The sequence below is a fragment of the Macaca mulatta genome, chromosome 13 (genome assembly GCF_049350105.2).
Source record: "Macaca mulatta isolate MMU2019108-1 chromosome 13, T2T-MMU8v2.0, whole genome shotgun sequence".
In the NCBI taxonomy this organism is placed as follows: Eukaryota; Metazoa; Chordata; class Mammalia; order Primates; family Cercopithecidae; genus Macaca; species Macaca mulatta.
In genome coordinates, this window is record NC_133418.1 from 116,083,957 (window position 1) to 116,110,843 (window position 26,887).

Consider the following 26,887-nt stretch of genomic DNA (forward strand, 5'->3'; position numbering starts at 1 on the left):
GTAAGTTACATTTTCCAACCATTTCTTAAGTAGCTTGAAGAGTAAGTTACGTTTTCCAACCAGGTTAATAATTTTGTGCTTTCTTTTGTGTTTTGGATGTCTTGTAGTAAACTGTAATTTCCTTAGCACTCCTATTTTGGTATTTTTGCAAATCTCTACAGACAACTTTTTAAAAACCTATTTATAATAAGGTCAATAGTGTAAACTAGAAAACAGGGTTTCCACGAAGTGCTCCAGATACTGAATATGTTAAAAGAAAGACATCGGATGTTAGGCTAGCAAAACCCTGCCGTTTAATGTGCTAAAAGAGTGTTGTAAATTAACTTTGGTACAAATTGCCAGTCATCTCTAGATCATTTTAAGCATTTTAAGAATATTTATCAGTCTAAGTACAGAAGAATAATTGCCAGCAGTGATTATTTGCTTTGGATTAGAGTTTTTAAAAATCCACCTCACTGAAATGGTTATGTTCATCACAGTTTGCAAGGGTTGTCTGTTTCTCGAGCTAGAAGCTCTTGGGGCCATTCTTATGAAATGATATTTAGCGCATCTATTGTGTGCCACATACCCAAAGAAGCAAAACTCAAATTTGAAAGTGTATTTCTGAACATGACCTATAGTGTGGCTAGATATTTTATGATCATGCGATAGTCTAAGTAACTAAACCTTCTTATTCAGTATTTTTAAGTTAATGTTAAACTTGCATATAGTAGGAATATTGACTTTTCATAGCCAATTTGATGTACCTCATTTTCTTATTAAATGTATGACTCATGATTTATTCTTCCAATACAAAAAAATATAATTTTTTAAGAGTGTAATTGTAAGATGACCAAGCACACGTGAGTGGAATGCAGCTACTGTAGGTGGGGGTGTGTGTGCATGCACGTGTGCTCCTTGCTGTGTGCTGCTGTCCGTGGTCTGTTCAGAGTGAAGGGGAAATAGGAGGAATGACCAAGCTCTGCCTGTGTGTATTAGACATTTATAGATGTGCATCGGATGCATTACTTTATGCTCTTGTCCTTCACTCTGTTTTATTCCTTCCTTAAAGCCATGTGACTCTGGGTTTAACAAACAGAGACAGGTACAGAAACTCTCAGTGAAATCTTACTTTTCTTATTAGACTACTAGAGGCAATCATTGGCGACTTCATGCTGGGCTGTCTATAAATCTGTGCTTGTTAAGGTGCCTTCTCTTTATTACTTGCTTCCAGCCATTGCATGGCACTCATTTCTGACTAATCAATTCTGTGCTTATTTAATACATTTACCAAAGATGATCATGTTTCAGAGTGTAGTTTTAATCTACTTAGAATACACAATGATATAGTTACCTCAAGGTCATTTCAGTATTTTGATAGCTTTACTTTTACCTGGAGAAATTCTGATCTGTGTAAATTCTGAAGTTTATTTTTAACAGTTTAAACACACTAATATCTTCTGCATTCGGCTTTCTGAATTAGAAAATTTTTTCAACAAATTCTGATGTTAAAATCAATATGCTAAAATGGTCTGTTCTTGACTTATAACAGATAATTGCAAGTAAGAATGCATGATAAACATTAAAATATTATCATTTGAACTAGTCTGTGTATTCTCAAAGTAATACGCTTAGTTTCTAGTAAGAATTTGCCTACTGAATTATTGAATATGCTTTTTGCCCTTTCCTTATCATTTTTGCACTCTTTCTCCTCCCTTTTATGAGATTTCTACCCCAAAATTATTGGTTGTAAGATTCTTGTGGTTTCAAAATAATTTTCTTATTTGTGATTATTTTAGGTCTAGTAGGTAATTACCATTTCTTCTTTATTCAAAGAAGCATATTATAACACATTAATTGATAATTTAGCTCTTGTATAAAGCCCAACTTATTATAAGAGTCAGACTATAGTTTTGATGGAATTACGAATATCTTAATGTCCATGTGTCTTTCTTTTCTTATAAAGCTTTTAAAAGTAATTCAGAGGTAACATATATATTCTACATAATCCCCAATGAAGGATAAAATATGCTTTAAAGTAACTGATAAATTGTAAAAGTTGTAAAAAGATTGTGAAAGTAACATCGGGTAGAGCTTTTTGCTTTAAAGGAAGAGGGCAGTATCTTTATTGATGTGTCTCTGTTGCTGAATTCTCAGCTTCTCCATGGACATAAAATTCTCTTCATTATTTTACAATTTTCCCTCCAAAGCTGACAGTTAGTTTGATCCATGTCTATTATACTTGTCGTTTTTAGCACAATCAGAAGTAGAGAGATTTGGGGATTTTTGAAATAAAGTTTTTACTGTAAAATAATTTTAACCCTAAAGAAAAGATGCAAACAAATACGATTCTGTCAACGTAAACATCTTTCATAACTGTAGTATAATAATCAAAAGCAAAAATTAAAATTGGTTTAATACTATTAACTAAACTACAGACTTTATATGAATTTCAGTAACTTTTCCACAAATGTCATTTTTCTGGTCCAGGATTCAATTAAGTTGCATTTTATTTCTCCGTAGTCTGTTTTAATCTGTGACAGTTTCTTGATCTTTCCTTATCTTTCATGACCTTAATTAACACTTTTAAGGAATACTGGCTAATTATTTTGTGGAACGTCCCTCAATTTGGGTGTCTGATGTTTCCTCGTGATTAGAAGGGGACTGTATATTGCTAGAAAACTGCAGGAGTGATGCTATGCCCTTCCCAGTGCATCAGAGTCGAAGGTTCATAATGTCCATAAGCCTTCCCACCACTGATGCTAACCTTGGTCACTTGGTCAAGGTGGCATCTGCCAGGTTTCAGCACTGTAAAGTTTTATTGTTCCTTCTATAACTAGTAAATATCTTGGAGGAGATACTTTGAAACTCTGCAGATATCCTGTTTCTGCTTATACTTTTGCCCATTAATTTTCGCTTCCATCTGTGGATCATGTGTACATGCACTGTTACTGTGTTTGCCTAATGGTCATTTTCTGTTTTTCTCTTCTACATTTATTAATTGGAATTCTGCAAAGAAAAGCTGTCTCTGCTTCCTAATTAATTCACTTTTTTCAGTTATTTAGTCATATTAGTATGGACTCATGGATATTTATTTTATCTGTGAGGCATAATCCAGTAAGATCATTAGTTATTTTGTCGATTAGACTATTTTTTGTGATTTTTTTGAAAACAAAAAATGTAAACAAGTGTAACTGTATCCAGAGCAAGGAGACTGTTTGAGGAATAAAAGCATTTGAAAGATAGGAAAGATAAATATGACTCAGCAATAAGAAGAAATGAAGGACTGGCATGTTACGACATGGTGGACCTTGAAAACATTGTTAAGTGAAAGAAGTTGGAAAAAGGAAAATAGGAAGTTATAAGACCTGATAATTTAGAGTTCTGGTTCAAGTTTACCACTAACTATTTGTTCTGTGACTTTGAAGTCCTAACTTTGACCAGGCTGATGCACCCTCTAAACCACAGTGGGCACAAGATGCATTTATCATTGACCACGGGCAGATGGTTTGTTAGCATCCACATTCCGAAAATGTTCTACTTCTAAATAAATACTAGACTTATTTATTATTTTGACTTTCTTTTTAAATGAGAACAAATTTTAATAGATGGTATTTACTTTCACGTGTGTTAAGAATTAATACTGTTGTTTTATATTTACATGATAATTTAACAGATGCTAAAGGAAGTTTTAGATCCCTTGGATACAATATGATCAAGATCTGAAAACTTCAGCTCTTGTAACTATTGAGGTAGTCTGTAGAAACACTCAAAGTTGCTTAATTGTCTAGTATAGGTACTTTTAAATTATTTTGTAGGTTTATTTTTTGTATTCATATAATATTGGCATCAGTAGTTTTCTGTCTTTTTGGATGTGTGTTTTTTTTTAACTTCTCTTCTTCCTCTTATTAAGCACAGCACCCTTCTCTCTTAAGGTTAGGCAGTAAACATTTGAGAAGTTGGCCTAGGCTTTGCTCATGAAATGTTCTGTTTTCTTAGGAAAACTGGTTTTGACCAGGCTGTATCAGCTGTAATGAAAGCTACTCATTAGGTTATAACAGTAACTAAATCTATTCCCTAATGGTATTTCCTTACCATGCTAAACACATTTGTTGTTTTTACCTTACTTCATGGTATAACTTAATGAGTTTTTCTCTGTCACATGACCTCATTATAGATGGCATTAAATGCTTATTCATACCTGTATTTGTCCTTGACTTCTCTAGGGGTCAGGCGCAGCCCCAGGCCCAGTGATATTACTGAATTCACTGAATGTGGATGCAGTATGTGAGAAGCTGAAACAAATAGAAGGGCTGGACCAGAGTATGCTGCCTCAGTATTGTGCCACGATCAAAAAGGTGAGGCAGCCATTTACACACGGACCAGAGACAGCGCTGGGAGTGGAAGACAGGACTCTGTGGGTCATGTACAGTTTACCTACAGCTTCCCACACATGCATTCCCTGTTAAAATGAGAAAGCTCTAAATGGAAAACATAGTTCTTACTAGTTTGTATTCTAAAATTGCCCTGTTTTCTCTTATTTTATAAATGGATAAAATAAAGTAGCTGTCTCACCATGTTCTTTTTTAAATAACCTAATTCAAGTAAAGAATGCCTTGATGAGAAATACAGAGCTCCGAGGGATTCCCATTGGGATAAGCAGAACTCATCTTTCCAGTGGGGAACAGAAAACCTTTTGTGCTACATTTTTTTCTAATTGTAATATTTGTTAGTGTGATTTAGTCATTATCAAAGTAAGCCACACTTGCCTCATTTTCTCCAAATTCTCATTTTCATGTCATGTAGGACTTAAGATCATGTCACATTTGATGAAACCTCATAGGTTTGGATTTGCAAGGTTAATGCATTTGCATAATTTTTTTTTTCTTCTAAGATCCTATTGCAATTCTAGCAGCTATCAGGAAGTTGGATAGAGATGCCTGAGATTTGGGGAAGGTTTTAACGAAGTCATTATAGTAGATATTTCACTAAGGTGTACTTTTTATATCAGAGTACCATGTAATAAAGTAGAACATTAATAACCAGCCTCTAATATTTATATACTTGAAAGAATGACATCTGAGAGAAGTTTTTAAAAGAATTATGAGCATATGTAGACACCATTTTACTCAGCCACTTTTAGAAAGGTTTCAGATAATGTCAGTTTCCTTACAGAGCTGGCTCGTGCTGGTCCCTGTTTGCGTGAGTCAAACACCAGCTTTTCCATGGACAAGCCCCACTTTCTCCTCCAGGCAGCTGGTTGGTGTCAGGAAAGAGCAGGGTCTCCCACATGAGTCCTTTGTGATGATTTTGTTCCCGTCGAGGGAGTGGTTTTCTCCCCACTCAGCTCTTTGCTCCCAGGCCCTGGCTTTCTGAAGCCCCTCAGAGCCGCTGGCCTCCGTGCTGAGGGCTTCGTGGCATTGGTGCAGCAGGACCTCTGTCACAGACTTGCTGTGTATACTGTTTTCTTCAGGATTAACTTGGAAACTGAACATTCTACTGATTATAAACATAGCTATTTCATCAGTTTGCCCCAGTTAATAAAGTCAGGTTTTACATTTTATAAAAGCAGTAAGCTACCTATTATTAATAAAGAAAATGCTGTTGTTTCATTTAGGGGAAACTAGAATTACAGGGAACCAAAAGTGATAACTTCCTTTTTCATGATTTTTTTTTTCTTTGGGATGGAGTTCTGCCATGTCACCCAGGCTGGAGTGCAGTGGTGTGGTCATGGCTCACTGCAACCTCCGCCTCCCGGGTTCAAGCGATCCTCCTCCCTCAGCCTCCCAAGCAGCTGGGACTACAGGCATGTGCCACCACTCCCAGCTAATTTTTGTAGTTTTAATAGAGATGGAATTTCACCATGTTGGCCAGCCTGGTCTCAAACTCCTGACTTTAGGTGTTCCACCCACCTCAGCCTCCCAAAGTTCTGGGATTACATGCGTGAGCCACCGCGCTGGGCCTTGTAAATTTAATAGACTGGGAAATTAGTGGGTGGGCATTCTTCATATCTGTATCTAATATAACGGATAAACAAGTTCACCAGGCCTACTTCGTTTAGAACTTTATTAGTGACCAACACACTTATGAGGACAGATGTCTTTGTCCCCTCCCAGCAGCTTGTGTTCATGTTCATATTTTCTAAGATTAGAAAACAAAAACTAACAGTTTTGTTGTTGCTCATGACAGCATAGGTAGTTTTGGAAATAGTTAGGAGGGTTAGCCTTCGATTGGTTCCAGCAAATGCCTAAGACATTTGGGAAAATATGGAGTGGCTTATGTTGTTCAAATTTAGCTTGTTTATTGTATTATTATATGGGATGGTCAGCCTTTCTGGTCTCTAAAGAGTTTCTTAAAACTAAATATAAGCATACTTTGCAATCACTAGTAATTCAGAATATTTCATATTCTGTCTTTATATACCCATAATTGTTTTAATTTTTACTCAGGCAAACATAAATGGCCGTGTGTTAGCTCAGTGTAACATTGATGAACTGAAGAAAGAGATGAATATGAATTTTGGAGACTGGCACCTTTTCAGAAGCACAGTAAGATATTTATAACATTGTGATATTTACAACATTATTTTATTATAACATTCAAAATTATAACATTGTAGAAAACCAGTATCAATAAGTACTGGCCTAAACTGGTATTTTTTTCATATTTTTTTTAAATTTAAAAACTGTATCTTACACTTATATGCAGTTGTGTGTTGTGGAAAATACACACAGCAGCACTTGGCAGCCTTTGCCTTTTTGGGCATTTCACTCAGTGATTTGGGGAAGAGTCCGCCTGCCAGTTCTTCATGGTTTCACCTGCCCTAACTCTCATCAGGCTCCTCAAAGCCTTTGAGGCCTTGACCTTCAGCATTTGTCCTTATAAAGGGCTTGCATTGCCCAGGTTTAGCAAGAATCCTGTTAAGTCAGTTTACATGTGTGATCACCCTCGGTACTTGATCAAATGCCTCACCACCTCCCCGCCGCAGGTGATGTCTGCTCACCCTGGCCATCGGCGTACCCCAGAGTCCCCCACTCTTGCTGCCTCCCTTTGGTAATGTTCCATCCACGGTGCCCACCCTGCCCCTTGGTGGTAGATCCCCACTCATTCGCGCTTATTCTGAATTGAACTCCCTTCTGTAGTGAGACTGCTTTTCCCTGTTGCCATAGTTCTGAATAAAATCTGGATCTACTGCTCTACTCCTGGCCCCCTCTGGTTTTGACACATGCCAGCTGCATTTTGCTTTGTCTTAAGTTTTAAACAGGAGTAATAATTTAATGGACAAATTGCAGTGTAGTATATGTATGGTGGTTTCTACCATTGCTTCCTTTATTATTAATTAACATGAAAGATAAGCTGATGTGTAAAACATATTCACTAGAAATTCACTTACCAGAAGTATGCTTTCTCATTGCTGTTGCAGTAGCTTTATATTTCTAAACTATTTCTAAAGCTTCCAAAATATGATTTGTTAGTGTAAATATTTACATTTTTCTTCTGTTAAGGTACTAGAAATGAGAAACGCAGAAAGCCAGGTGGTCCCTGAAGACCCACGTTTCCTCAGTGAGAGCAGCAGTGGCCCAGCCCCACACGGTGAACCTGCTCGCCGCACTTCCCACAATGAGCTGCCTCACACCGAGCTCTCCAGTCAGACGCCCTACACACTCAACTTCAGCTTCGAAGAGCTGAACACGCTTGGCCTGGACGAAGGTGCCCCTCGTCACAGTAATCTAAGTTGGCAGGTATTTATTGAATGGCATTTTTCGTATTATTGAAGAATAAGGGCACCGTTCAGTTCACTGAGATGATGTGGGCATTGAAACAGTCATTCAGAAAATGCTTACTAAATACCTAAGTGGACAAGAGACAAGATGGAGGGCTTCCTGTACTCAAGGAGCTGCATCCATCTGGAGAGGGGCAGTCAGTGAAAACAAAGAAAAAAGTAGCTCATGTAGACATTGACGAGAGCTGAGATTTCCATCAGGGTCACAGCATGCAGAGTCAGTAGGGACCGGGTTACTTGAGCTAGGGTGGTTAGCAAATTCAGCCTTTCCCAGGCGATTTTCCTGTTGCATTCAGTAACTGTTGGTTAAAGTACATCTTCATTGGAACACTGGCCACGTAGTGTCCCTTTGAGCACCATCCTTTGGTTTTCCAGGCCGCCTGCACACCCTTCCTGGATATTGGTTTCTTCTCATCTGGCATTAGATGTAGGCGCATTCTTCCTTTGGAGATTCTTAGAAGAGGGAGGCCAGGTGAGGGGTGGGGCAGGGACAGAGCAGAGTGAGAGATGCAGGAGGAGTAGGGGGAGTGAGGAGAGCGCGGCAGGAAAAGCAGAGCAGAGCACAGAGAACAACGGGAGGAGGCACAGTGGGAGGCAGCGAGGAACACCGAGTGGGCAGGGCAAGGCAGAGCAGCACTGAGGAGGAGCAGTGCCCTGGGGAAGGAAGAAAATGTCCTATTTCCTTGAGAAGGTCCCCAGCAAATTCACTTTGCTGCTTCTTTTTTGTTTTAGCTTTTGCTCTTGACCCTTCTTAAACTTTCTTGATTCTTCTCCTTCCGTTTCCCTCTTCTTTTTCCTCATCTGTACTTTTTGCTCCTTGTTTCTTAGCTATTCTGGGATCTGAAGCAATTTCTAATTCTAAAACTTCATACTGGAAATAAACTTGTAAAACTATTTTATTTTTCTGTTTACTAAGGCCCAACTATTGGCCTCATTGCATTTTGTATTTTATCAATGAAGTTGACTTTGGCCTTAAATGAAAGCTAAATGTTTGAAGTTATAAAAACAAGTGCTGTGGCCAAGCATGTGGCACATGCCCATAGTCCCAGCTGCTCAGGAGGCTGAGGCGGGAGGATCGCTTGAGTCCAGTAGTTTGAATGTAGCCTGGGCAACACAGCAAGATCCTGTCTCCTAAAAATAAAATGAAAACCAGAAACAAGTGCTAAGATTATTGGTTAATACAATGTTTAATTATACTTTTAAATATTAACAATAAATTGATTTTATTAAAATTTATAGAAAGCTTTCTAATAACAGCATTATTTATAAGGTCACAGCTTTTGCTAAACTGTGTTATGTAGAATTCTTTTAAAAGAATTTGATATTTTGATGACTTTTTAAATGGTTAGTGTACATATATATTTCCTAAGCTGATGTTTATGCCTTTTTTTTCTTATTTGAATTTTTAAATTATTTTTTTTCTGTCTTCACAGTCACAAACTCGCAGAACCCCAAGTCTTTCGAGTCTCAATTCCCAGGATTCCAGTATTGAAATTTCAAAGCTTACTGATAAGGTGCAGGCCGAGTATAGAGATGCCTATAGAGAATACATTGCTCAGATGTCCCAGTTAGAAGGGGGCCCAGGGTCTACAACCATTAGTGGCAGATCATCTCCACATAGCACATATTACATGGGTCAGAGTTCATCAGGGGGCTCTATTCATTCAAACCTAGAACAAGAAAAGGGGAAGGATAGTGAACCAAAGCCCGATGATGGGAGGAAGTCCTTTTTAATGAAGAGGGGAGATGTTATCGATTATTCATCATCAGGGGTTTCCACCAATGATGCCTCCCCCCTGGATCCTATCACTGAAGAAGATGAAAAATCAGATCAGTCAGGCAGTAAGCTTCTCCCAGGCAAGAAATCTTCTGAAAGGTCAAGCCTCTTCCAGACAGATTTGAAGCTTAAGGGAGGTGGGCTGCGCTATCAGAAACTCCCAAGTGACGAGGATGAATCTGGCACAGAAGAATCAGATAACACACCACTGCTCAAAGATGACAAAGACAGAAAAGCCGAAGGGAAAGTAGAGAGAGTGCCAAAGTCTCCGGAACACAGTGCTGAGCCGATTAGAACCTTCATTAAAGCCAAAGAGTATTTATCGGATGCCCTCCTTGACAAAAAGGATTCATCGGATTCAGGAGTGAGGTCCAATGAGAGTTCTCCCAATCACTCTCTGCACAATGAAGTGGCGGATGACTCCCAGCTTGAAAAGGCAAATCTCATAGAGCTGGAAGATGACAGTCACAGCGGAAAGCGAGGAATCCCACATAGCTTGAGTGGCCTGCAAGATCCAATTATAGCTCGGATGTCCATTTGTTCAGAAGACAAGAAAAGCCCTTCCGAATGCAGCCTGATAGCCAGCAGCCCTGAAGAAAACTGGCCTGCGTGCCAGAAAGCCTACAACCTGAACCGAACGCCCAGCACTGTGACTCTGAACAACAACAGTGCTCCAGCCAATAGAGCCAATCAAAATTTTGATGAGATGGAGGGAATTAGGGAGACTTCTCAAGTCATTTTGAGGCCTAGTTCCAGTCCCAACCCAACCACTATTCAGAATGAGAATCTAAAAGGCATGACACATAAGCGAAGCCAACGTTCAAATTACACAAGGCTCTCCAAAGATCCTTCGGAGCTCCATGCAGCAGCCTCTTCTGAGAGCACAGGCTTTGGAGAAGAAAGAGAAAGCATTCTTTGAGAAAAACAAGCAAAGGAGAAGAGTATTACTGTACCCTTATGACAGAATTGTCCTGGATTTTGACTCCATCCACGCCCATCACCTTTCTACATTTCGCTGACAGATCAGTAACAGATGATGAGGCCAAGGTAGAAGAGACATCCGCAGTGTGACAGAGGGAGCGCGAGAAGCATGACTCATCAGCCAGCCTCTATTGTCTTTGTAATTAGAAGCTTCAGAACTCACTAATACCACTGTACCTTTCATTGGCGCATTACCCCATAAAACTTTTTGAGATGAGGTGAGATCTGGGTATAAAGATAGGCCAGAAGTATTTTAAAGGGCTTAATTTGCCAAAAAGAAAAGTAAAAAGCTAGAGACCCTTTTTGCAGAACATTTGGTGCCCACACATTTGAGGGAAGATGTGGCTTTAGATGAAGCAGAAGCAAACCCTGCTCTTAGGGTCTCGTCTAGATGAGTGCACAGCCTATGACACTACAGGGAGAGGTCAGGAAACTGAGATCCAGCCTTCTGGGTGACACGGGCATTGTTTATCACAGAGGTTCTGAAGTTTAAGTAGCAAGTACATAATGAAGAGGGCTTTAAAAATTGCTGAGAAAGCGAGTCACCAGGGCTGGCAGTAGTGTAACGGGGCTGTCCTGAGCAGTTAGGAGAGTAGATGCTGGGAGGGCTGGTGACCTCCATGGGTTTATCTGTTGGAGACTCTTCTCTCCAAATCCCAGGCCTGGCTTCCAGCACCATCCAGCTGTGCCCAAGAAGCCACCCTGGTCCGTTCTCCAACTCTTTTAAATGGTGCCCAACTTTTCTAAGTGAGCTTAGCAATGAGAAGAAAAAAAACATGAATTCTTTATCTGGAAAATCAGGGAAACATGGGTAATAATAGGCACTAATAAATATTTATAGATGAGTGAATGAGGAAATAATTACATCAGAAAGGTCAGTGACAATTGATAAATGACAAGGAAATATTTAATTAGGTAAAACTAAATCATTGCTCTCTATTCTAGGATAGACTTTATCTACTTCGTCTGTTCCTAAGTCAGCATGTTAATTCTGGGGGAGGATCATAAGAAAGGAAATACTTTTTAAAAAAGAGTCTAAAAACATGTAACAAAGCAAGGATAAAATTATATATATATATATACACACATATATATATATATGTGGTGTGACTGTAAAACTGTACTTTCCATTAATTATTAGCGGAGTTAAGAGAATGATCACATTGAAGTACTGTGTGGACTAGAAATGTGCCCTGTCATCATGCAATGAAATGTTATCGTTTTAACATAGCTCATTTATGTAGAATGAATTCTGGCGGTTTACCCCACGTCACAGTTAGGACAGTAGATGGTGAGATCGCAGATGCACAGTTATCTAGATTCCGTGTTACATTTTCAGTGTTTATCACTCAGTGGATTTTTATTAATATGCTGATTAAGTTATTTACTTGGCCAGTCATTGTGCTAAATAGTTGCTCTTTTGTGTTTCATTGCCGTGATGTTTGAGTGTAATCTAGCATTTTAATACAGTGTTTATTTTGCATGATCTTTAACAAACGTGTTAAGCAATTTTAAAAAGGCAGGATGTTGTTGACATTATACACTGAAGTCTTAACATTTTAATATTTATAGTGCTTATTAGTTTGCAAAGTTGTATACTTAGGAATTATTTCAGAGACAATGTTTTCTTTTTCAGGTGAGTAGTTGCCGCGTAATATCATTGGATACATTCTTTATACTGTTTGTGAAATTAATACTAGCATATTAAGTGTATAAATAGATTTAGAAAACAATAAAAAATTGCATGCTATTCTGACTCATGAATTTTTATTCACTATGATGATTCACATTTTGATTAAAAATAAAAGTAGTTTGTGTGTGTGTTTTGTCACATGTCTGAAGTTTGTTAAAGACTTTCAGGTTCATGTACAGTCATGCAGTTGGCAGAAGTGTTCTGAACTGCTCCCAACTAGTCTTTGTAAGAGAATGTGACTTGTAAGTCCCAGTGCCTCAGTGGTGCTTTATGAAGCGTTCATGCCCACAGCATGCTAGTGCCCAGCAGCGCTGTGCAGTGCGTTCCTGTAGATAGAAGAGGTAGGTTATCCAGATCCTGGAGGATATCAGTTTATTCCATGAACTTCCTGAAAAAGTTTGCTTTTTCATACTGATCCCAAAATTGACAAACCAGATGAGTTACTGAGTCATACACTGTCTCCCTTGAACCTGTGTGTCTATGTGTGTGTATCTGTTCATAGCTCAGTCTGATTCTCATTTATGCAAAACTCTACTTTAAATTAGGTGAAAAATGATAGAAAAAGAAATTGGTGCTCTAATCTTTCCCTTATATTCTATGTCATTTAGAGTCCTGTGGGGGTTTTTTTGTGTGGTTTTGTTTGTTTGTTTGAGGCAGGCTCTCTGTCATCTAGGCTGAGTGTAGTGGTGCCATCATGGCTCACTGCAGCCTCGACCTCCTGGGCCTAAGCTGTCTCCCAGCTCAGCCTCCTGCGTAGCTGGGACTATAGGCACGCACCACCACACCTGGCTGATCTTCCATTTTTTGAGGAGATGCAGCCTTGCTATGTTGCCCAGGTTGGTCTTGAGCTCCTGGATACAAGCAATCCTCCCTCCTCGGCCTCCCAAAGGCCTGGGATTATAGGCATGAGCCACCATGCCCAGCCGAGTCTTGTGTTTTATATACCATTTTGCCTTCAGTGTAAGCCACAGACAGTTCTGATAATGTAGCAAATAATAAGCCAGATATATTCACTGTGGCCTTATGGAGTGCTGTCTGTGAGTACAGGCTTTCTGCAGGAGAAGACTGGAGATAAAAAGAAGCTGTTGATCTCTTTCAGTTGAAATAACTTCCACAGTGCTGGGTATTTAGGGATCAGCTCTCCAACACTGGGAAATTTAAGCATTCATAATAACATTTTCAATATGAAAAGGAAATTTTTTTTCCCTTTTATGTGTTTCCTTTAATATGCGTAAGTGTTTTATTTTACTTACATAGGTTTATATAGTGGTCAGAATAATTTTGATTGCCTAGCCAACTAATTTTAAATGAAACTTACTTGCGAAAATGCTAATCTCGAGACCTCTTTAGACCATTTGCATGTTGAGTGCTGCAGTAAAATATATTTGTAATTATCCTTTTTTTTTGCTTACAAATACTAACCATTAGAAGATATTTTTTGAATGAAAGTAGATCTTATGGGTAAAATACTAAATTTAAAAGGTGATTTTTAGTTACACCCGGAATTCTCAGCCTATTTAGAAGTATCCCATAGTTTAAAAATCCAGGAATCTCTGAATTCCTGGCTAACTCCTGAGTAAAATCAACCTATCTGCCAGGAAAAGCACTAGAACGCACTGTGCCCCTTCATGGGCGAGTGACTTGAGGGAATCCATGGGTAAAAGGGAAGGTGCCGTAAGTTAGCTTCTTTGACCAGCACTCCAGACTGAGCATCGAGGCTCCTTTATTCCCACCTTCTCTTCCAGACGCACGCCGACACTGGGCAGAAGGGAAGAAACCAGTGGGGATACTGTTCTCTTGCAGGGGCAGCATGAGCAGACCCAGGTGGGCTCTCTGAGACTATTGCGTTTTGAATTTCCAGACTGTGGTACTCCCTATCCTTCCCTACCTCAGAATTCTAAGCATAGGCCATAATTATGCAACTGAATTGAAAAATAGAAACATACAGGCAACAGCCAGCACTGGATAGTTTTTTAATGGCTTATCACAAAGGTTGAGAATCCCTGGTTGAGACTGATTAAATAGAGAATTTACAATCTTACATAATTTTAAACCCTTTCATGCCTAGGAAGAAAATGCTGGCCTTGAGATAGATAGCTCTTCAGAGGATCCAGATTAAACTAAGGTAGGTAAAAAAAATTAGTTTTCAAAGTCAGCTACAGTCATATGCCACGTTAGGATGTTTTGGCCAACAAGGGACCACATGTATAGTGGGCCCATAAGATTCTAATACTGTATTTTTACTGTCCCTTTTCTATGTTTAGACATGCAGATAGCATGGTGACAGTTGCCTGCAGTATTGGGTACCATGCTGTACAGGCGTGTAGCTAAGAGCTGGCCTTGGCACACAGCCTAGGTGTGTCGTAGGTGCCACCATCTAGGTCTGTTTAAGTGTGCTCTGTGATGTTCCCACGACAAAATCGTGCACCAGCACGTTTCTCAGAATGTATCCCTGTCGTCAGGTGATGCATGGCTGTAATTGTAAGCCAGCTGTTAAAAAAGTTCTTGCCAATTAGAGAATTTATATTCTCACCACTTTAACAAATAGCGTTAAGTAAGAAACCTCTAAAGTGGTTGCTAGAAATTAAATATTGTCACCTACCTGGTCAAAACCTTTTAAGTAAAATGATTAGCCAATCACAGCCTTGGCTTACACTGGCCTCAGAGTCTGGTGTGTGCCACGCTCACGTCCTGTGGGTGGAATGTTTCATGACAAGGACTTTGTGGAATTCAGAAGCCCTTTTTGAGTGGGGCCTGAGTAGCTGTAGGATGGGCAGATCTGAATTCCCAGTACAGTGTGGCATTTTGAAAAATAAAGAATGTGTAAGAATAAAAGACTCAGTCAAGAAGGAGGAGCAATTATTGTCAAACTACTCGAAGGATGACCCTTTAAAAGTCAGTAAAAACCTATCTGGAGTGAAAGACCAACTTAAATGAGCAATAGCATGAATTACAGAATATAAAATAAAGACAAGCGTTCCTGCTTCAAAGCACACGAAATATTCTGAGTCTGCCTGTGGAGCATCAGCTGCAGTCATCTTCTTACCAAGAGTGCACGTAAGTCCATTTTCTTAGATTAAATGCGCTTTTTGTAGTGTTGCTTACACTGGTGGTATGTGCTAGGAACCCTTTCTTAGTTTTTCTGAGATTTAACAGAACGTGGAATAACATGTTCATGGATCAAACTGAATTCTTAGAACTTGAGTACATGAAACTTCCTTTTAGAAGCAATGTAGAATTACATGCTCCATATTATTCAAATTAAGAAGCTTTTGAAATAATAAGACCACCTTGATTATCCATGATCATTTTCTAATTTTGACATTTTGTACATATTTACCTCGTTTTCTTTCAAGGCAACAGGGGCTCTAGATCTTAGTACCCTGCCCATAGACCCAAGCACTTTCCTCATTTCTTCTGACAGTTCGAGTCACTTCTCACAGTTGACTTCCTCACCAAATAATAAAGGGGTGAAGAAGACTCGGCCTACCTACCACTCAGTAATCCTGCTGTCCAGTCGACTGGAGAAGAGAGATTTGTTCACCTCTACTAGTTTTATTTGTTCTTAGTAGTTGTAGAATTTAAGTTGGTTTTAATGAAATGTTCCTTCTATGAAATTTTAAATAAAAGCCATTTAGTATTTAGTATATATTTAGTATAGCAAGAAGCATGTGAATAAGCTCTATATAACCTGACATTGCGTATCTTATAGCATCCTCTTGGTCAGATGTCTAATAAAAAGTTAGATTGTTATTTTCAAATTTATCATAGTTCCTGATACTTGCACTTTTTAAAACTGTGTTTATGAGAATTTATAGACTGCATATTGTTATACTTGATGGAAATTGAACTATTTATTTTGAAAGAATTTATATTTTGAATTCTTTATGTTTTTCTCCTTTTTCCTGAGTTCTTTTCAGTCATTTTGTGTTGTAGGTTTTTTTTTTTTAGGTTATCATATATTTTTCTTTTTTAGGTTGCCATCCTATTTTACTGTAAAACATTTCTTAGAGCAGTAGATTGGGAAAGAGCCTCAAGACATCTTTTAGACCAAATCCTAGATTTCAGTGGACATTCGATGAATACTTGTTGGCCAGGTGCCGTGGCGCACGCCTATAATCCCAGCATTTCAGGAGGCCAAGATGGGAGGATGGCTTGAGCCCAGGAGTTCAAGACCAACGTGGGCAACATAGTGGGATTCCATCTCTACAAAAATAAAAATAAATTAGCTAGAGATGGTGGTGTGCACCTGTAGTCCCAGCTACTCCGGAGGCTGAGGTAAGAGGATTCCCTCAGCCTGGGAGGTTGAGGATGCAGTGAGTGGTGATCACACCATTGCACTCCAGCTTACAGTATGAGGCCCTGTCTCAAATAAATAAATAAATAAATAAATAAATAAATAAATAAATAAAACTTAAGTGAATGAATAAACTAGGGGAGCAACTCTGAGAGTGTCCACCCACAAATCTTACACAGTGCCTTCAAAATACTAGGTGTGGTGGCTCACACCTGTAATCCCAGCACTTTGGGAATCTGAGGTGGGCGGATCATCTGAGGTCACGAGTTCGAGACCAACCTCGCCAACATGGCGAAACCCCGTCTCTACTAAAATACAAAAATTAGGCAGACGTGGTGGCAGGCGCCTATGGCCCCATCTACTCAGGAGGCTGAGGCAGGAGAAGCACTTGAACCTGGGAGATGGAGGTTGTGGTGAACTGCGATCGCACCACTGCACTCCAACCTGGGTGGTTGTGCCACAGCTCCTTACAGGTCCCACCTTCCCTCTCACTTTCTGCCCACCCTGTTACCTGCCTGGCCCCTGTAAGCTTTTCTGCTTGTGATTTTGGAAATCTTTCAACTGTAATAGCATGCTTTGTTGCAAACTCTCAGGGACTGAAGCCAGGCATGATGGCGTGCACTTGTAATCCCAGTTACTTGGGGAGGCTGAGGCGGGAGGATCACTTGAGCCCAGGAGTTCAAGACCAGCCTGGGCAACATAGCGAGAACCTGTCTCATAAAAAGGAAAAAAATGGGGGGAAAAACCCTCCCAGGGATAGATATTCACAGCCAGTCTTGAGAAGCGCCATCATTTTAAAGTGCAAGGCTGTGCCTCCCACATGGATGATTATTTAATCCTCTTATACACCATCACAGAATGTCTGAGATGTGGGTTTATCCTATCTGTAGCTCAGTTCTTCAACCATTCTTTTAGCAAGGCTAGTTATCTTCAATGACCACCCCTTGCTGCCCTCTACTATCTCCTCCCTCAGATGGATTACTCTGATTAAGCTTGAGCTAGAATAAGCATGTTATCCTGGGATTCCATATTGAATATTTTATACATGAGTGAGCCATTATGAGTTGTTTGAGAATTTATTATATTGAGGGAGGGTAACCGCTGTAACAACCATCACCAAATCTAATTGACTGAATACATTTGATGTTTATTTCTTGTTCATATGACAGTTCACTGTTACCTAAATTTACATGAAGACCCAGAGGCCCAAGCCCCTTCATTCTGGGCCCCACCGACCTCCAAGGTTTCAGGGCCCTCTGCCCCGCCTTCTGCACCCAGAGGGGAAAAGAGTGGAGGATGCACACACCCAGGCCCGGAAGCAACGCATGTGGCTTCCCCATCCACAGACCTCACCCACAGTCTATTGGCCTTCTTAAGTCATGGACTCCTACTGAGCTGCCAGGGTGCCTGGGAAATCCATGTGACTGTGCCCTGGAGGAAGAGGAGCGTTTCGGTGAGCACACAGGAGTCTTTGCCACTAGCTGCTGATGAGGATTCCCCACAGCCAATGAAGCATGGAGACTCATCTTGTAACAAACAGATGAGTTGTTGACATCTCTTAAGTTTGCTTTGTGTGCAGTTTTTATTCAGATAGAAAAGGCTGTTAAAATCTTAACACCTAACTGGAAGAGGGGTTTTAGAGAAGGGTGGGTTTCAGTAAGCCAGTTCTTTCCACAATCCAAGAAACGAAATGAATTCCCAGTGTGGAGCAGTGTGCAGGTCAGGTTTTTGTTGTGGTCTCGCCCAGGCTGGAGTGTAAGTGGTGTGGTCATAGCTCACTACATTCTCAAACTCCTGGCCTTAAGTCATCCTCCTGCCTCAGCCTCCCAAAGGCAAGTAAGGTTAAGAGTAGGGGAAATGTGAAGTTTCACAGCTTTTCTAGAATTATTTTTATTAAAGGGACTCTCAGACCGTCAAACTCTCCCAGAATCTGCTCGGTTTTCAAAATTTGCTTATAAATATTTATAATATAAACATTCAATTGCTGTTTTTTAGATTCTCCTCTCTCTGCCAGAAGAGTGGTAATAGGAACTCTTGGGGGCTTCTCCCTGTTCTTGCAGGTGTGGCCGGATGTGGTCCTGGGGGGCTCCCATGCCAGTCCACACCCTCTGTGGAGTAAGCAGGGATTGGTAGTTAATGAGACCCTAAACTCTCCCGAAGCGAGAGCTCATGTCCCAGAAACACATCTTCCACCTCAGAAGCCAGTGGGAAAGCTGCACTTTGTGTCTGCATGTTTGTTCTTACACACACTCTTCTGCAGCCTAACTCTGCTGACCACTTTCCAGTTTGCTCAGATCAGAATTTCTTTGGTTCTAAGATACATATTTTCTTCTTACATTCTAACTTGTCAGAAATTAGAATATGTCTTGTAGTCAATAAAATCTATGGCAACATTTTTTTTTTCTTAATGGTTCCTAAAACTCCTGTAGTTGATGGTGTCTTGCTTAGGTTTAATGAAAGATATTTTAATATATGGCATGGTTATGTTGAGTTGTATCAATATCAGTATTAATGGGCTGGGGATGATTTATATTCAAGTGAACCCCCAAACTCAACCTTTTGTGTTGAATATTTTATCAGTTACTCTTTATCCTGTACTCATTTTGGATACTTACAGTATTGTATGTATTTGTTATAATAAAATGGCTTACCGTGTTTGAACGCGCTGTGTATCTGACAATGTTCTAAGACCTAATTTGATCTTCATGACAACTTCATAAAATAGTTACTATTATTCTCAATTCACAAATGAGAAAGTGAGACACAGAGATGCTAAGGAATTGTTCAAAGTCACACAGCTACTGAGTGGCAGAGCCAGGGTCTGGGCCCAGGCAGTGTGGCTCCAGATGCCACCCACTCTTGACGTGATACTTACCGTGAGTGCTCCTTACCAGTTAGGGATGAGCTGATTCTCATATTTTTCCAAGATACATTTTAATTTAAGCTTTATTTGCTGCATCATCATTATCAGTATCATCATCATCATTGTCAGTTTTCTTGTTTTAAAATAGGGTTTGGAGTCTCTTCAAGGCTTTCTGTTTTAGAAAAGTAAAACTTAAAAATCTATAGCCATGTGAATTATACTTATAGAGAAAAACAGTTGTTTTGTTAACATCAGACATCTTTTTCCTACTAATTATTTTGGAACAATGTTCAGTATCAGGCTAGCAATCGATGGATATCACTCATCCAATTATTATGCATGGATTAAGCCATGACCTTAAAGTGTGTACATAGTGTTGAATATATTCATCTTATTTGCAGTCTTATTGTCATCTAGCTTAAATACACTTGCCCTTTCATATGTCTGTTGTCACTATTCTGTGTAAGATTATAATCCTAAATACCACTATATGTATTTTTCTTCATATTCTATTATTGAACAGTATTAATGCTTAATAAATGTTAATATATAAGTAATATATGTATACTTTAAAAATTATTACTGCTGTAGAGTTTTTTTTTTTTAAATGATTGTGGTCTCATAAGGAAAAAAGAAAACAGGCAAAACAGGAGCCCTTTTCCCTTTCATAATGACAAGTCAGTCACCAAAGCCAAAAGCCAATAAATGCAGCAGTCACAGTGGACAGTGGGTTGAAATGGCCTGGTGACATTTCTGTGTTATGTAACCAGTTGCCTACCAATTGGAGTGCTTGCTGCAAGCCAGACACTCCTATCAGCATTTCACACGGATTAACTCTTTAAATTCTGATAATCCCACACAGTGAATACTGTTACTTCCCCTAGTTTACAAATAAGGAGGCTAAGATACAGAAAACGTGTAACTTTTACACAATAGCACATTTGATTTTTATAACTGTCCTCTAAAACATTGACATTATCTATTTTTGAGAAAACTTAACATTCAGGAGTTGGAGACCACTCCTTCCCCCAAAGCCACCCAGCTAGTGACAGAACAAAAACACCAACTCCAGTTGTCTAAGTCCAGATCTGATGCATTTTCCATGCACACCGCGGTACCAGCTTCCCCCAGTGTCCACCACTCTTGGCTGCACAGGCCTGGGCAGCATCTGTCTCCATCTTCCCTTGTAGAAAAGGTTGGCAAAGAGCATGAAACACGTGCTCAGCCGAGGCAGCCCCAGGTTTCCCCAGCTCCTTCCTCTTGGCTCTTCCTCGAATCACAGCAGCCTCACTGCTAGGCAGGAACGAAGTCCAGATCTGCAGGTGATCCTGGACCAGGAACTCATTGGATCTTTGAATCCTCATCTCTCTCAAAATTCCTCTGTCCAGCTACACCATCCTCACTGATGGGATCTCCTAAACTGAACTCTCCCTTTTGGTATAAACATAACTAATTTGAAATAGATTTAAACTGGTGGTGTGTGTGTGTGTGTGTGCATTTAAATTTTACATTGTCAGGTAGCTGATTTGATCAAACCCATTACTAAATTGGTGAGTTCTTTGGTTAATAAATTGTAAATTGAAAGAACAGCTGAGTCAGAAGGCTTGAGTTATGGGCCTGGCTCTGTTACTTATTTATGTAGTGGCCATTGATTTTTCAGCCTAAGTTTGTCTTTTAAAAGTACAAATGATGAAGGAACAAGAATTATCCCTTTGACAACTGGTACTACCTTCCCCATGCTTATTATGTGTTAGTCACTTTGCAAATATCAGCTCCCTAATCTGTAGGGAGCTAAGGCTTCAAAACCGTCCCCAATGCCTCGCAGCTGGTACGTGTTAGAACAGGGATCTGAACTCACACCTGACACCAAAGGTAATTAATATACCTCCTGCTGTGCCTTCTGCCTCTCCAGCAATGTAGGTGAACTCAGTTTCCAGGCTCCAGGGAGTATTAAAGAGACAGTCACAGGCATGTGGAGTAAGAAGAAAATGCTGTGGTCATTTCATCCAGCTCCCTCATGCTTGCCGATGAGGAAATCATGAAGTGGTTCTATCATTTCAAATGATACACAGGAGGGTTAGCTTTCATCCCGCTTTTGGTTGCATTTGATCTCTTCTTTTGGGTCACCTTCTGGCTAGCAGAATACAGTTTCTTGTCATTAGAATTAGACTTCTTGGGTGCTAATATTCCTTGTTTTTTAGATACCTAAACTCATTTCTTTCTTTCTTTCTTTTTTTTTTTTTTTTTGGACGAGTCTCACCCTGTTGCACAGGCTGGAGTGCAGTGGTGCCATCTCGGCTCACTGCAACCTCCATCTCCCGGGTTCACGTGATTATCTTGCCTCAGCCTCCCAAGTAGCTGGGATTGCAGGCATAAGCCACCACGCCCAGCCCTCCTTTCTTATGAAATTAAAGGTGAGTTATCAAGTTTAACTGCATATCTGGAATGGTACTATACCCATTTTTCAGAAAATATCCTTTTCTCTAAAGAGTCCCAGGATGTTGAAAATGCTCAGTGCCTGGACCTATTTTCCAAAAAAAGTTTGCATTTCTCATAACTATTCTATTATTAAAAGAGAATTGATGATCTCTTAAAGTGTAAAGTTATTTAAAAGTTATTTTGAAGTGAGAGCACAGGTAATTCATTCTTATAACAAAATATTAAAAATGCCATGGGTGTGTATTGTGAAGAGTTTTAAGTTGCTTTGGAAATACAGCATTTGCATCTTGTATTTTTGATAGTTTAACAAGACATCAAAGCTGCGTTGCAGATGTCTCAGCAAAAATATTTCCATTAATAAGCAGTTCCTAGGGTTAGCAAATTAACATGATCACAAATAGCATGTCAGAAATTTGTATCCCATGTTTATGGAAGTACTTCTTTAACATTTTCCAACTAGTTTATTTTTAACCTCTTTTTTTAGAAGATTAATTTTCTTTTAAAGATTTTATTGATTGGAAGTTACAAAGTTCTTGATATTTCAAAAATAATTCAAGCCCATTGGTTTTGTTTTGGTTAGATTTTTTGAATAGTATAAATTTAGTTATAAACTGCACTAGAACATTATGATTCCAGAAATTACATGTGAAAGGCAACTCTTTTTTAGCCTTGGAGTTGGTCATTAGATAAACACCATTCTAGGTCGGGAGGGTGGCTCAGGCCTGTAACTCCAGAACTTCGGGAGGTCAAGGTGGGAGTACTGCTTGAGTGCAGGAGTTTGGGACCAGCCTGGTCGACATAGTGAGACCCTCTCTCTACAAAAAAGTAAAAATTAAAAAAAATTAGCCGGACATGGTGTCACACACCTGAAGTCACAGCTACTTGGGAGGCTGAGGTGGGAGGATGACTTGAGCCCAGGAGTTTGAAGTTGCAGTGAGCTATGATCACATCACTGCACTCCAGCCTGCGTGACAGAGTGAGACTCTGTCTTAAAGAAAACCCAAAACTGTTCTAAATATCATAATTAATTTAATATTTTCTATGATTGAAAAAATTGTTAGGTTAAGATTTATCCTATTTTAGCTGTTCTGCCTTATGTTTTTTTTTTTTACATAAAATCTACCATGTTAGTGGCTGTATTAAGGTTCTCCAGAGATGCAGAAACAATAAAGTGTAGATAGACAGACAGACAGATGGATGCCTAAGAGGAGATTTATTGTGAGAATTGGCTTATGCAATTATGGAGGCTGAGAGGTTCCACAATCTACTGTCTGCAAGCTGAAGAGCCAGGAAAGCTGGTGATGTCACTTAGCCCAAGTCTGAAGCCCTGAGAAATGGAGGGTGAGGGAAATGGGTGGGGGAAGCTGGTGTGTGAGTCCTGGAGTCTGAAGCCTTGAGAACCAGGGGTTCTGAGGTTGAAGGGCAGGAGATGCTGACAGTCCCAGCTCAAGAAGAGAGAGGAGGCCGGGCGCGGTGGCTCACGCCTATAATCCCAGCACTATGGGAGGCTGAGACGGGTGGATCACGAGGTCAGGAGACAGAGACCATCCTGGCTAACACGGTGAAACCCCGTCTCTACTAAAAAATACAAAAAACTAGCCGGGCGCGGTGGCGGGTGCCTGTAGTCCCAGCTACTCGGGAGGCTGAGGCAGGAGAATGGCGTGAACCCAGGAGGCGGAGCTTGCAGTGAGCTGAGATCCGGCCACCGCACTCCAGCCTGGGCGGCAGAGCAAGACTCCGTCTCAAAAAAAAAAAAAAAAAAAAAAAAAAAAAAAAAAAAGAAGAGAGAGGATTCACCCTTCCTCCGCCTTTTTTCCTATTTGGGCCTCGGCAGATCAGGTGATACCCACCCACGCTGGCGAACGTGCATCTTCCTCAGTCCACTCACGAAAACTCTGACCTCTTCTGGAAACACGCCCACATACAAGCCCAGAAATACTGTTTTACCAACTGTTTGGGCATACCTTGCCCAGACAAGTTGACACATAAAATTAACCCTCACAATATCCATTCACAGATGAGGAACGTGTACTAGTGTTTTCTGAAACAAAGGCAGACATAACGAAACAAAAGACCAAGTGGAGGGCTGGCATCGCCCAGGAACACAGATATGGAATCCATCGCAATGGGAGGGAGGCAGAATACATGGGCACAGATGTCAGAGTCCACACCCAAAACTACTTTAAGTGTAATACAATTAAAACAAGTGAGTTTTGGGGTATGCACATCATACCTCAACACAACTATTTAAAAATATTTAAAACATTATTTTATTTAGTATTATTGAAAATTTTATGAACCTTATTTTACATGAAGGAGAGGAAGAAAAATGTTCCTCATAAACCCATAAACAGGGAGATAGGCAAATACAGGAGAGCAGCCGGGGTGGGAAGGCCATCATCCTGTCTGAGCTCAACTGAACGTAAAATGACAGTAACCCAGATGGTGTGGGACTGGTTTAAGAGTGGACACGCAGATCAATAGAACAGAACAGAGACCCAAAATGTCACCCCCCAAATATATTTTGACAAAGGCACGAAGCAATTAAATGGATAAAGGATTATTTTCAGCTATCCTTTACACGGATAAAGGGTGCTACAACAATTGGACGTTTATATGTTCTCCCTCTTCCCCAAAAGATCCTAGATATAGATCTTAAACCTTACACAAAAATTAACTCAAAAGGAATCATAGATCTACATGTAAAATGCAAAACTATAAAACACTTAGAAGAAAACATCAGAGAAAATCTACATGACCTTGGATTTCATGGGGAGTTTCACAGGCTGTACCAAAAGCATAATCCATAAAACAGGGTCGTGGGCAAACATCTCAGTGCTATAAATCTTGAGATACCCAGCAAACCTGAGAGAGAAGCACAAAGATGAATGGATATAAACAGGAAAAGGGGATGAAGAAAGTTGATGAATGGGAAGGGGAGCAGCCTCTACAAGACCCCTTTCCCATCAAATTGAGAACTGCTTCCATCCAAGCAAGCCAAATCCTTGGCTTCCTGCAAGCCCAGCCTCGTGAGACCTTTTCAGTTTACTTTGATCCTATTTTCCTACTTATTTAAAAAAATTCAGCTGCAATTAAAGTCACTAACACCTAATCTCACACTTGATTATACTCTGCTCTCTTGTATTAGCTTCTAATTTTACATAAGTGTTGTTTGCCAGAAATTTTGAAATTCTTTCATTTAGGATTTATGTTTCCATTGTTTTTAATCTCCCAAAGTGCAAAGCTCAGTACTCGGGTACCTGAAAGGAAAATACACATGCTTTTAAAAAGGAAGGGTACAGTCTATTCTCACTCTGCTATAAGGACATAGCCGAGACTGGGTAATTTATAAAGGAAAAAGATTTAATTGACTCACAGTTCTTCAGGGCTGGGGAGGCCTCAGGAAACTTACAATCATGACAGAAGGGGAGGCAAACATGTCCTTCTTCACAAGGCGGCAGGAAAGAGAAGAATGAGGAATGAGTGCCCAGTGAAGGGGAAAGCCCCTTATAAAACTATCAGATCCCATGAGAACTCACTCACTATCATGAGAACAGCATGGGGGAACCACTCCCATGATTCAATTGTCTCCCACTGGGTCCCTCCCACAACACGTGGGGATTATGGGAACTACAATTCAAGATGAGATTTGGGTGGGGACACAGCCAAACCATATCAGGAAGAAAGAAAACTGAATAGAAAGGGATCTAGAATAGGAGATGGGAAGGAGGGAAAAGATTTCTGGGCTTTCACGCCATTGGAGAGGTCCCGCCATGAGGCCACGGGCTTCCAATCTGCAGAGCTGCCTTTTGTGAGACGAAGCACCAGTACTGCATGGCCTATTTGTTAATTCCTAAATGGATCCCTTTTAGAAAGCAGGAGAGATGGTTGTAAGAGGACACCTAGCTTTCTTTAATACATTATTTAAATAAAAATAATTTTAACAAAGGTAGGTTATTTAAGTTCTTCTCTGTAGCCAGGGGTCAAGCTTAAAGCACAGGTGGAAAGAAGTACTTACGATTTTTTGCTTTGAAATTATTTTATAACTCCTATTATATTCCAGAAATACAAAACAAATCAATTAATAGGATTGAGGTAGGGAGAAAATTCACATAAGTCTGAACTAAGAGGAGAGGAGATCATAGCAAGGAGTAGCTGGTTAGAAAAACAAGAATAGCCTTACAGCTCCTCCCAAGAAGCCTTCATAGTGTCATCTTACCTTGGGTCTTTCTTGAATGTATTGTGAAATTCTAGAACAGCATACATAACTGTCACAAAAATTTAAAAAACAATCAAAAGTCTAATCTTTTGTAAGTAACTTTTAGATTCCGTTTTTTTTTTTTTGGGTGGGGGGGCAGGATCTCGCTCTGTCTCTCAGGCTGGAGTGTGGTGGTGCAATCACAGCTCACTGTAGCCTCGTACTCCCAGGGTCCTGCCTCAGCCCCTCCCAAGTAGCTGAGACCACAGGTGTGTGCCACCACACCCAGGTAATTTTTAAATTTTTGTAGAGACCAAGGTCTCACTTTGTTACTCAGGCTGGTCTCAAACTCCTGGGCTCAAGCAATCCTCCCACCTCGGCCTCCCAAAGTGCTGGGATTACAGGCATGAGCCACTGGGCCTGGCCAGCTTTTCAATGATTTCGGCCATTACTCCCCTTCCCCTCTTTCACCAGTAGTGAGCATGCACATAAAGCATGGCCTGCAATTCAGTGTGGTGGTTGATTTTGCATGTCAGCTTGACTGGGCCATGGGATGCCCAGACATTGATTCAGACATTATCCTGGGTGTGTCTCTGAGGGGTTTCTGGATGAAGTTAACATTGGAACGAGGGACCAAGTAAAGCGGATTGCCTTCCCTTGAAGGGGTGGGCCTCATCCAATCAATGGAAGATCTGACTAGAACATACAGACTGAGTAAGAGGGAACTCCTGCCTGCCTGCTGAGCTGGGGCTTTGGTTTTTCTGGCCTTTGGACTTGGATTAAAATATTGGCTCTTCTTGGGTCTCAAGTCTGCCAGCTTTCAGACCGGAGGGGACACCACTGGCAGTCCTGGTTCTCAGACCTTCGAGTCCGGCTA

At 40.2% G+C, this 26,887-nt stretch overlaps 1 protein-coding gene and 1 long non-coding RNA gene across 13 annotated transcripts in view; both read left to right on the plus strand.

Annotated features, from left to right (window-relative positions):
• The window catches only part of KIDINS220 (kinase D interacting substrate 220), a 110,406-nt gene extending 98,136 nt beyond the window's left edge, over window positions 1–12,270 (plus strand). For all 12 annotated transcript variants that reach the window (XM_077960176.1, XM_077960182.1, XM_077960179.1 and 9 more), the window contains 4 exons: window positions 4,206–4,337; window positions 6,429–6,527; window positions 7,485–7,721; window positions 9,196–12,270. In XM_077960176.1, coding sequence (XP_077816302.1) covers window positions 4,206–4,337; window positions 6,429–6,527; window positions 7,485–7,721; window positions 9,196–10,458 — 1,731 coding nt within the window. In that variant the 3' untranslated portion in view covers window positions 10,459–12,270. The remainder of the gene's footprint in view (window positions 1–4,205; window positions 4,338–6,428; window positions 6,528–7,484; window positions 7,722–9,195) is intronic.
• Window positions 12,271–14,280: 2,010 nt separating this feature from the next.
• LOC144333922 (uncharacterized) lies at window positions 14,281–16,438 on the plus strand. Its single transcript, XR_013403074.1, has 2 exons — window positions 14,281–14,338; window positions 15,570–16,438. It is a non-coding gene; the product is annotated as an uncharacterized LOC144333922 (long non-coding RNA).
• Window positions 16,439–26,887: the final 10,449 nt, after the last annotated feature.